The sequence below is a fragment of the Puma concolor genome, chromosome B2 (genome assembly GCF_028749965.1).
Source record: "Puma concolor isolate L17-30 chromosome B2, mPumCon1.1.hap2, whole genome shotgun sequence".
Classification (NCBI taxonomy): Eukaryota; Metazoa; Chordata; class Mammalia; order Carnivora; family Felidae; genus Puma; species Puma concolor.
This window is the reverse complement of record NC_141671.1, coordinates 58,798,683-58,811,309: the sequence shown is the minus strand read 5'-3', so window position 1 is coordinate 58,811,309 and position 12,627 is coordinate 58,798,683. Positions and strand designations below refer to the sequence as shown.

The 12,627-nt window shown below is 37.2% G+C and overlaps 1 protein-coding gene across 1 annotated transcript in view; it reads left to right on the top strand.

The window, feature by feature from the left end:
- The window catches only part of LOC112861989 (EGF-like photoreceptor maintenance factor), a 320,134-nt gene that overhangs the window by 92,063 nt on the left and 215,444 nt on the right, over positions 1-12,627 (top strand). Inside the window, exon 4 of the mRNA XM_025925163.2 lies at positions 1,457-1,677. Within this exon, the coding sequence (XP_025780948.2) occupies positions 1,457-1,677 (221 nt within the window). The remainder of the gene's footprint in view (positions 1-1,456; positions 1,678-12,627) is intronic.

Here is a 12,627-nt window from a genome sequence, read left to right as displayed (position 1 = left end):
TAAAACAGCACACTTGTCAAAGCTGTGAGAGGTTTGCTGTTCCAGGTGTGTGATCAATACACAAAGATGTCAAAGATCTTTGGTGAGAGAAGGTCATGGCCTTGGATTCACTGATTCTACAGGTTCATGGTGGATCCCAGATTGCATTAGCAGTGAGTTACTTATCTTAAATTGATAAAAGAGTTTTTGCTAATAGTTTATTAGAGTAGTAATATAAATGGACTTAGCATATGAGAAAGGATGTGAAAACAAACAGAAATACTCCTGTACTGCAAGAGGGCCTATTATTACACCTTGAGTTTTCCACCCCACTATACCCGAAGATAGTCATCCTCTGGGTGACTGTATATCTGAATCTTTTATAAAGTACACACACACAAAATTAAGGAATGCTTTTAGAAGCAGAACTCGAGTCACTAAAAAAGAACAAGAGCTCAAATAATAGAGTTAGTTAGATCTATTATGGGTCATGGAGATGCTTTGATGTTCCTAGAATTGAACATGCTCTGTTCTCTAAAAGTGCATTTGCATCAAACCAGAGCATATTAATGTAAACATTAGGTGACATTACTGAGCATTTCCCATTCTCTCCTCCCCTTAGAGCCCTAACTTAATTATTTGGCTCTAGTTTCAGAATTCTTGCAATGATAGTTTTCCATTTTAGTGGATCTGTAATGTCAATCTGGATACTTTTCAGGTATCAGTTTGGAGTACATGAATGTATATTGGGGATAAGGACATCAGAGGCATAAACTGCACAAATGCTGCATGCACCTTTTGTATGCCAACAGCCCTGAAGATCAGGGTCTTGTTACCACTTCATCCAGAATTCACGTGTATTCATAAATTCCTGTTTGGGAAAGTTACTTTTTATATACATACAAATGATGAGAAGTCAATTTATATACATTACTGAAGGGTGGGAAGAGAGATTAAGTAGCAGTTTACATCGTGCCAGTGATTTTATCATCATTCTGGTCGGCGAGTATAAGCTCTGTTTCCAAATAAGGTCGCATTCGGAGCTACTGAGGGTTAGAACTTCCACATAGGAATTTGGGGGAAACACAATTCAGTCTCTAACAATAGTGAATTAACAAGACTCTATTTTCCTTATCAGTTATTATTTGCTAATATTTACATTAAGATTCAAACACTTCAGTTCCAAAATACATTTCAGAGTAATCAATCAACAAGTTTTATTGAATGCCCTTTTTTAAAAAAAATTAAGATTTCATTATGTATTGTGAGAGCTACAAAAGAAATATAAAATAAGGGCCCTTTCCTAAGGTAACTTATCCTACCACCTACTAGAGGTGACAAAACTAAGCAACAATTACAACCTGTTTTACACAGAAAGATACATTAAAACATGCCTTACAGAACAAAACATTCTAGGTCTTTCTCGTATAATCTGGCAACACCTGATCAGATATTTTTGTTGTTATTTTTCTTATAGGTGCATTTTGAATCAATGTACCTTGGCCATATCCCAGAAGATGTTAAGATCCATAAGAATGCAGGTCACATTTATGGGTTCAATGGCTGCATTCAAGAGCTTCAAGTAAACAACAAAGAATTCTTCATCATTGATGAAGCACTACGTGGAAAGAACATCGAGAACTGCCATGTCCCATGGTGTGCTCGTCATCTATGCCACAACAATGGCACCTGCATCAGGTTAGTTCTAGCCTCTTGAACTCTAACCTATATTTCTTGACTCCATTCTTAAAACAACAAAAACCAGCAGCACTGTCATCTGGGTGATGGAAAGGTCTGGAACTTCCAATTTTGTGTATGCATCATCTAGGTGTTTCACGCATGTGGTGGATACTTGTTTGTTCAAAGAAAGTTGTGTATTGTGGTTCCAATGTCAAGAAATACTTGACCTCTGAAAGTAACTAGGTAACTGGACCTGATTTTGGCAATTTCAGATAGATTCAAGCATAATTTACCAAGGTGTTCTGCTTTTGGAATATATAATTGACAGATTTTTATTCATTGATAATGGTTTTGATGCATTAATTTTTATGGCATTTTTTTGCTTCATCTTCAAAAATATAAAAGATCAACTCAGATCTCTAAGATTGAAGATGGAGAAGAATACTTGTATCTGTTTCTTCTTTTTATTTGCAATCTGTATGTCAAGGAGGAAAAAGCCTATATACCTTATTTCCCTTGAAATAAAGATTCATCCTGCTCTTATAAGATTAAAAAGATTTTAATTACAATTACTTTCTGCTCCACTAAAATTCTTAAGTGAATCAACCCTGAGGGAGTCTCATTTGGACAGTGTAGAACATATTCCCAAATTTCTTTAATCCTCTGAGAAATCTTTATTTCAGGGCTACAAATAATGACAGAGAGGATGGTAAAGCATGTACAGATTATATTAATGAAAGTCAAGGAAAAATTGACCAAATCTCACAGGAAATATCTTAATTAATTCACCTCAGTGTTTCTAAGGGGCAAGGTATCAAGTAGGTAATGACTCCACAAAAGTAAACATCTGTATGCATAGTGTGGGAAAGAGAAAAAAATTTATCGCAAGAGTAGATAGGAATGGTAGCAGAGATGGGCTCTGAAAATAATCAGTGGGAAAGGAAATGAAAAACAACATAGAACCACAGGCCAAAGACAGGAACAGAGGAATGGGCAGGTATGATAAAGTCAAGGTGATATATTTACCGAACAATCACACTCTGACCTAATATTTGAGGAGAAAGCATAGTTTAGTGGAAAAAGGATATCAACTCTTGGGGTGACTAAACCCTTTGCTTCTGATTAGCTCTGCCCAAGTGTGTGCCTTGATTTACACATTTGTAAAATGACACCAGCAATTAGGACTTAATTCATATAAGAAAAACATAACAGATGAAGTTTCAAAGGACTTGAAAAGAGTGAATTTTGAGTTTGAGTGAAGCTAACTTCCTTGGTCGTGGTTATTTTTCTGAAAGAAACAAAACTAAGGTCTTATTTGATAAGTAGTCTGCTTTATAGTGAACCCGCTAATAGCAATTATTTTTAAAACATATAATAATGCAAAAATTATACAGTAAGATAACCTTCAGGACCCTGAAGGAAAATTAACTGTTGTGTAACTAAGTGAAATAGAAACAGGAAAACAGCTTTTCCTACTGACTTACTAATGTCTGAAATATTTGTGTCATTCAACCTAAGTTAAATATTGTCAATGAGGCTTTACCACTGACAGAATTATAAAAGTGACAAGAATTGTGTTTCCTCTCTTTCTATATATGATGAACAGATTCTAACATAGACCCCATTATCCCTCTCCCAGTGTTCATGCCTTTGTATGATTCCCTCTCCTTTAGTGTAGGATCTATGATTTGCTTTGAACCAACAGAATTGGTGAAACCAATTGGTGAACCAACAGAAGGTGGTGAAACGTCAATTATGTCATTAGGTTACATAAGATTGTAGCTGCATCTTGCAAGGAGACCCTCTCTGTCTTGCTGACTTTGATAAAGCATGAAGCATTTTGGAGAAGGTCCATGTGACAGGGCACTGAGAATAGCCTCCAGCAAACAACCAGTAAGGTGGCCTCTAGCTGACAGCCAGAAAATATTGAAGCCCTCAGTTCTACAATTGCAAGAAACTAAATTTTACCAACAACCACTTCAGCTTGGGAGCAGGTCCTTCCCAGTTGAACCTTGAATAAGATCCCAACCTGACCAACACCTTGACTGAAGCTTAGGGGCCTCTTATACAGAGGACCAGTTAAGCCTTTCCTTAAACCCTTGACCCACAGAAAAAATAAGATAATAAATGTGTTTTAAGTTGTTAATTCTGTGGTAATTTTGCCATACAGCAATAGAAAGCAATTATACTCTAATTTTCTACAGAAGTGTCCGCATCACCAACTCGGAGAATAGGTAAGAGTTAGTTTTACTTTGTAACAATAACTGTCAGAGATACTGTAAGCCAAATACATGCTAAATAAAATAAATCTCTTATTTTCATAAACTAGAGAACCTCACATGACTTCCAATTTTAGTTATTTAATATGTATTTGAAAAAAAAGTAAAAATAATTATTCTAGTAGGATAGATATAAATAGTCCTAGGTTCATTCTCTTAGATTTATTTCAGCAAACATTGCCTGAAGGCCAACTGAGGGAAAGTGCTATGTGAAACGAAGATGTATGTTTAAGACACTATCCTGCACACAAGCAGCTTTCAGTTTAGTATGGAAGCTTTATCAGCACTTAAGGCCTTAGAGTGAATTTCCCCCCCCCCACACACACACACACAAAAGTATCTGTTTTCCATCATATACATTATTCTGGCTTTCCATATCAATTTCTCAGTCTTTCAACCTCTCAACCCCTACTCCAGAGAAATCCACTCAAATGACAGCTGATTTTGGCAAGCACTATTTAAGGTCTTCCAGATCTGTATGTGCCTTTTAATTTTAGTGAAATGGAGACTAGCTGGCTGTAACCCCAAATAAAACACTCTTCACATCCTCTGAACAACATGATTGCTATCTTGATTACCAATGCTGAACTGCCAAAACTACTCTTTGCGTTATTGCATCTAGGACATGCTGGTCCATGGCAACTACAACTTCCAATCCAGCATCTCCTTATGCACACCAACACCATAATACACTGGAGTTGGCTAATTTCAGAACAACAACAAAAATAGACTTCTCAGAAGGATCATAAGAACAGCCCCTTGGAGGTCAAAAGTTTAATCCAAGAAGAGCACAGATAGCTATAGGGCTACAGGGAAGATTATCAGAATAAGAATGGTATGTTTACTCTTTCCTGTTTTGTCTAAAATACCAATAGTAAACCATAATAGGGCATTCCAGCAGTCTGTGTAGCAACTCATAAGGAGAACCAGAATATGTACTGAAGGAGGACTCCCAGTGAGGCCATGAGCAGCTTCAGTCCATAGAGAAGAACACAGAACAAAGAAATGTCATAAAGAATCCTCACCATGACCAACACACTGCCCCCAGCAACGCATACCCATACTTGGAATACATGGAATGGTATAAAGTTTTCCAACCAAGGAACCTAGAGAAACTCTGCTACTGAGCCCTATCTTGACTTGGACAAAATGGACCTGAACTGGCTTAATGCTTTTGGCAACTCAGTTCCCATCTGTGTTGTTGGCAAAAGCCAAAGATTATTTTCCTGTCCGTGTTGTCGCATCATAAAAAGGATCTCTCCAGGACCTTCCAGACTGTCTTCCAACCCTTGTCACCTTTTGGGTCTGTCAGTGCTATCTGACTTGATGTCACTCCTGAGCCTGCCTACCCAGGCAGACTTATAAACTCTCCTCTCCTTTTCTCCTGTTTTTTTGTTTGTTTTTGCTTTTTATATATGCAAACAGATATATTCTGGAGGAGAATGTAAAATCAACATGCATTTGAAAACATGAAACTTCAATAATTAAATACTTGTCAAGGGCTGGAAGGATGAGATACTTTGACCCCTAAGGAGTAGGGGCTCATTTTGGATTATTCTAATGGGAAAAAGCTGAATAATTAGAATATTTCATGGCGGTTTGCCTTCTGAAACTATGAGGGTCCTCATGAGTCTGGTTTTGCTTTCCATGGCTTCCTGGCACTAGCAACTATTCTTAGAAATGAAATGCATATTATTCTTATGGATTGGCAATATCAGTGTTTTAGCAAATCAAAACACAAATGTTATGTTTGCAATGATTTCTAATTAGGGCACTATAAATAGCTGGAGTATAAAATAGTCAACCTGGGAAGGAGAGCCATCCACGATCCTCTGTCTTGCTGAGTAACTGGGAGAAATGAGACAACCAGGGAAATCTCAGATTTTCAGAATCCTCAGAAATTATTGAACCTTATACCTCATTTACAATGTCCTTCACTCTGTCCTTGTTTCACTCCTGTCTTTTTGATATGTCTTTGTTTTTTCATGTTTATCACACTGTAGTTAGTTAAAAATCCAGTTTGAACTGCCCTCAGCAAATCCTTTTAGTAAACTGACATGAAGAAGTCACTTCAAATCCTGGCTTAGTTGCTTAATAATTATGTGAACTTGGGCAAGTTTGCTAATCTTTTGGAACCCCATTAACTGAGCTAGAAAGTAGAGATGCTTTCTGTATCAGGTAGGAATCCTTCTGTTACAAATTCTGGGAAACTCATCCCAAACAGAATTTACTGGTTCACACTAAGTGGAAGGCTGTGGATTCCCATTTTAGGTATCTTTTGATTCATGACTTAAAGGCCACCCTAGGGCCCAGTTTCTTCTGCTCCCTTTGGACACTTCAGTTTTAACTCCATTCTCAGATTTCAAATATAGCAAAATGGCTATAGGTGCTCCATCACCTACACCCCTCAGGTTTTCTCTCTTCTATTTTCCCAGAAGAGGAGATTGGATTCAAGACAGCTTTCAAAATAGCAGAGCAATTTCAATAAGGTATATCAATATTTAGCCTTTCTGGATTGAAAAGGAATAGACAGAGTGACCTGATAGAATTCTTTTTTGGTCTACAAGTTTATTTTACTTCCAAAGTAACAGACCCTGTATGTTCAGAAAGAAAGAGTCATTATTACAAGGTCAAGAAGAAAGCTTTTTTACCTCTCAGCTTTTCTGTCTCAAGATATAAAGACACTAATTTTTAAATACTATTGCATGTATGCATGATGGTTTTACTTGAAAATGCAAATAATTTGTCATCACAATTTAATCTAGTCCAGTGACTTTCATCTAGAATTTAAAAAAAAAATCTCTCCTAACCTTAAGAGAGAGAAAAGTTTTTTTCAGTACACACACACACACACACACACACACACACACACACACACACACTTGTACACCCTAATCCACATCTCCTGGGAATGCTTTTTCCAACATGTAAAGACTAGTGGTTTAATAGTGGTTTAATAGGAGATAACCCTTAAAGAAGCATACTTACTCTAAAGAAGAGTAGGATGGTAAGTGAAGAGACGTTCAGTACCATAAAGCTATACTTTAGGGTTCATGCAGTCAACCCTATTTATAGCTATTTGTAAACAAAATCATCACTCATTTTAGCAGCTTGGTTGATAAAATTCAGTGTTAATAAGTTCTGTCCCTCCATTGTCTATGAAGGTAACCTGCTTACAAGAAGACAAATTTCATGTTGAAAAATATTAAGAGGAGTAACACTTCAGCAGCTTTACCAAGCAAATGTCATTCTGCTTTGAGTACCATCACATGTTTCTGGACAGTATCCAACCTTTTTTCATTTTGTTATAAATCTGTGCTAGAATTTTCAAACCCCTGTGGTTGCTCATTTCAGAGAAACCCAAATTGCATGTAGTGAAATTCAGTTTAGAAAAGTGATACAGAAGGGTTATTCTGAGTATCCAAATCTCTATGGACTTTGAACAAGCTGTTTCCAAAAGGGCATACATAGGAAGGTTAGCAAATTAAACAGATAATATTTAAATCACTTTCTCCTTTCTATGCCAGATGTTTTTAAATAGGTTAAATAATAATTTAAAAGGATATCAGGTTTGGGAATATAACCTATACAACAAATGCACTAAGAACTCATGTCACTGACATTATAATAAATAATTATTGAAATGCAAGTTTTAAACTTAGTCTTAATTTTACCAGGTGCTAAGCCTATAGGAATGTATTTTATCATGCACTGAAAGTCAATAATTCCCATATGTGAATGAATGTGCTGTCTGTGCCTCTAATTGTTCTCATAGCTTTTATTCATCACTAACCAATGCTACCCTCCATGTGCTGGGGCAGGGGTCAGCAAACTTTTTTGTAAATGTCAAAATAGCAAATATTTCAGACTTTGCATCACAGCGATTCAACTCTGCTATTGTAACTCTAAAGCAGCCTTTGACAACATATAAAAAATGAATGGGCATGGCTGTGTTCCAGTAAAACTTTATTCACACAAATAGATGACTAGCAGGATTTGGCCCAAGGTCCATGGTTTGCAGACCACTGCACTAGGATAAAAGATGGATGAAAGAGTTGTTTTATTCAATTCATTGACCAAGAAAGTCCAACTCAATTTAATTTTCAATGTTAAACAATGTTTACATAGATAGATAGATAGATAGATAGATAGATAGATAGATAGATAGATAGATAGATAGAGGTGCCTGGGTGGCTCAGCCAGTTGAGCATCCAACTCTTGATTTCGGCTCAGGTCATGATCTCCCAGTTCCTGAGATCAAGCTCTGCATCACACTCTGTACTGACAGTATGGAGCCGGCTTGGGATTCTCATCTCTCCCTCTTTCTCTGCCCCTCTCCCATTGCTCATAGGTACTCTTTCTCTCTTTCTCTCTCTCAAAATAAATAAGTAAACATGTTTTTAAAAGTTATATAGGTATTGTAAGGTATTGACTCATGCAGTTATGGAGGGTAGGAAGTTCTGCAATCTGTCAGTCCGCTAGCTAAAAACCCAAGAAAGCTAGTGATGTAGATGCCAGTCTGAGTCTGAAAGCTTGAAAACCAGAAGCGTTGATGGCAGGAGATTGATGTCACAGCTCAACAGAGAGCGGGGCGCCTGGGTGGCTCAGTCGGTTAAGCAGCCAACTTTGACTCAGGTCATGATCTCGCGGTCTGTGAGTTCAAGCCCCGCGTCGGGCTCTGTGCTGACAGCTCAGAGCCTGGAGCCTGTTTCAGATTCTGTGTCTCCCTCTCTCTGACCCTCCCCCGTTCACGCTCTGTCTCTCTCTGTCTCAAAAATAAATGTTAAAAAAAAATTTTTAATAAAAAAATAAAAATTAAAAAAAAAAAAAAGCAAATTCTACTTTCCTCTACTTTTTGTTCTGTTCAGATCCCCAAGGGACTGGATGATGCCCATCCAAGTTGGAAAGGGTCATCTGCTTTATTCAGTCTACCAATTCAAATACTGATTTCTTTTAGAAACGCCCTAAGAGATACACCCAGAAATAATGTTTAACCAGCTTTAGGTATCCTGTAGCCCAGTCAGGCTGACACATAAAATTAACTAAAACAAGTAATCTCCAAAAAAAAAAAAATTGTATTTCTTACCATTAGGGAACTTTCATTGTTCCCATTGTCCCATGTGAATAGAAGTAAAAATTGGTTTCTTTCATTCTGTTCTTTCAATTCATTTTCCCTTTTCTTTCAATTCATGTTTTCTCATTTCATAGACATCTTTTTTGACATTGTGTGATAAAAAGAACCTTTTTTGTGATTTCTAGGTATTTAGTTTTCAAATCATTTAGCACTTCAAAATGAGGTAGGAGCTGTAAATTGAATTTGAAATTGCAGTAGTAACAACCATTAGAGTAAAAAGATTAGGGTATCATGTCTTAGCATTTCTATCTGTTCTGTAGTGAGTGGCAACACCCCCACAAAATGTTTGCTTGTCTTGTCATTTCATAGTGGTATGTAGCTAGGCATCACCTGCTGAGATCTTTTAGTTATTACTCTATATCCAGGCCAGATTACCCCTAATCTAGCTCAGTGGTCTACTCTCACCTTCTGAATACCAACGGGGGAAAAAGAGCCTATTTCAGATCAATTTCTCACCACAAATTTAAACTAATAACATCTTCAAGTATTTAATCCTTCTTCTTAGTTGCTACACTTTCTGTCTACAGTCAGCATCCTTGAAATTGTACTCAGAATTTGTGTCTCATGTCGTAGAGGACTAATTTGTATTTGGTTAGATTATTCTCAGCTGTAAAAGTTTGCTACTGAGCATCTAAGCATCTCAATTGTAGGTAGCCCCTACTGCTAGAAATAAGGTGAAAAAAGAAAGTACCCAACCAGGTTTCAGGTAAAAATTTAGGAGTGTATGTGGTCTTCTCCATTTCTCTCATTGTGTTAATTAATTGAGCATTTAAGACATTTATCTATGTATCCTTTCATTAAAGGCAGTCTAAACTTTAAATTTTTTTTTTTCAACGTTTATTTATTTTTGGGACAGAGAGAGACAGAGCATGAATGGGGGAGGGGCAGAGAGAGAGGGAGACACAGAATCGAAAACAGGCTCCAGGCTCTGAGCCATCAGCCCAGAGCCCGACGCGGGGCTCGAACTCACGGACCGCGAGATCGTGACCTGGCTGAAGTCGGACGCTCAACCGACTGCGCCACCCAGGCGCCCCAAGGCAGTCTAAACTTTAGAGGGTTTTAGTTTTCTTTTGTCAGTGATGTCAAGCGTGCTCTGTAGGATTTCTCTTTACTTTTTCTTAATGGAATATCATGCATGTTCCAGAGCTTTCTATTCATGTTGACATATTAAAAACATGATTCAGCCTACTCCAGTTTAAAACTTCCACCTTACATTTAGTTTAATGGTTCCAGTCCCCTTCCTGGTTGGGTATACCTGCAGTTCAAGAACTTGAATGGAGAAAGAATGTTATGTTTTCTTCCTGATGCCTTTCTGTCCCTCTTCTGTGTCTAGTTTGTCCATATTTGGGGCTGTTCTGGGGCAGAAGGGATTTGATTGAAATAGATTCAGAGGTTTTCTTCTTAAATGGTGCCATTTTGGTTCCGCATGTTCTCCCTACAACAGAAGCTCAGTGCTGGATCTTCTGATACATGTGTATGTGAGTCTTCACCAAAATCTGCACAAGGGGCCACTCCACGGTCCAGTTACCCAAGGGAGGAAAAGATCTCTGGTTTATTTCTCCCAGACTTATACCCCACAACTCCTTACTTGCTGGTGTGCTCTCCCCCAGTATAGACCTGGTTTACTCTGGAGCAAATGAAGCTAAGAGTCTCCCTCCCCCAACCCTTACACATGTCCTTCTGAGACTTGGGAGTTGCTAGGAATTGCAGTAGGTTATTATAGTTCTCTTTCAGAGGGCAAACTAGCTTGCAATCAAGAATCATTTCCATGTAAGCATTTCCTGGGAAGAGTCTAAAGAGATTTCAGAGAAAGAGGCCCGAATCTCCAAACTTCCTTGTAAGTCACTGAGATTTCTTTTCTCATTGTAAATAAATATTCACTTTTATACACAATTCTGTGTATATACTTTTAAATCCTGTTTGTTATAAAGACCAGTGTCAAAGGTCAGTTTTCAAAGAGTTTCAAACCTGACTTTCACACAAGTACATAATGAACACATGCCAAAGATTTAGTTATCTCATTAATGAAGACATGAGCATGATGGTTAAGGCTGCTTCAAAGAGAATCCAAGAGACTGAGGACAGAGTGTCACTGAGTGAATGCTAAAATAAGACTGCTGAGTTAAAGACAAAAGTATTTAGTACCCTACAAGAGAACAAAATGTAATTTTGTGGTTTTCTTTCCTACCATTTTATGCTTGTTTGCTTCTCCATCAGACAAAAATCTACAAGTTAACATGTAACTTCAGAGTCTGGGCCTAATCAATAGTAATAGTGAGCCACAGAAAAGTGCATTCTTCCAGAGGATTACATAATCTTTAATCAGGCCTGTTAGAAAATACTCTAGTAGGATATTAAAAGAATATGCTCTTGCCCCTTTGTCTTATTTCTGAGCTTTGAGCTTTTTCTGAATACCGGCCATCTTCTGCATTACCAAAAGATGGGAGTCCCAGCTGCTCAGTCCTATCCCTCTGCTTTCCTTAATGTTTAACAAGCTGGAGGTTATCATAAGCAGAAAAGCACTTAGAAAAATAGACCCATTAAAGTCTTCCATGATGTGAAAAACAAATATATCAGTGCTATTATTAGAAGAAAGGAAAAATACAGGCATGTTTTAGCTCCATATTACTGAGATGAAATGTAATGTATCACAACAAAATATTTTGGTAACTTTTTTCTGTTTTTTCCCCTGCAATATCCATTTTAGAAATTATTTTAATCCAATCTGTTTGATTAAAATGGGATTTGTGTATCTTTAAGATCATTCATCCATCCCTTCTTTCATACCACAAGCATTTGCAGAGAACCTTTTTTATGTTAAGCAGTGTGATGCATGGGATTTATAAAGAACAATAAGACATGGGATCTTTTTCTACATACTCCTTTGCTTATGATAATCTCAGGTTTGTAAAACATTAAGGGCTGCAGAGTAAAATGTGTTTTTTTCATTTATGCATGCAAGGTTCAGTCTTAGGTTGAAACAGTCTAGGTTGCACAGCCTGTTGTTTATCTTTTTGATCTCATTTCTTTCCCCCATTCTACAAGTGTCAGGTATTGTGAAAATGGATTGATGTGGGGTCATTTATTCTTGCTTGGATAGTCTGACTGAAGCTGCAGGGTTCTTAGTTGCTTATAAAAGTGGATCACATATTTGGAAAGCATAACTCTTACCAATGTAAGTGTCACAGGGTTCTTGGTAAAGTACAAATGCAGTTTAAAGTGATTTTCTAACCACTTTTATTACTGCTATCCTTGAGTGCAGCAACAAGGGTTGAGCATTTGTTTTTACAGGGCAGAAAGCATTTAGGTCCTCTGCAAATCAGAGTTTCATTAAAGTCGTGATTGCAAATACAATTATATTTAAATGAGAACAAACAAGATTAAACGTGAAGAAATTGTATCATTTACACCAAATTTGAAAAGTCTCAAAGAGTTAAATTTTCAAGGTTTGACTAATAGAAAAGACCACTATCAAATTCCACACATATTTTTTACATCATATTTATGCAGCAAGGTCAAACAAGTAGGGGGAAAAAATCTCATCTTCAATTTTCT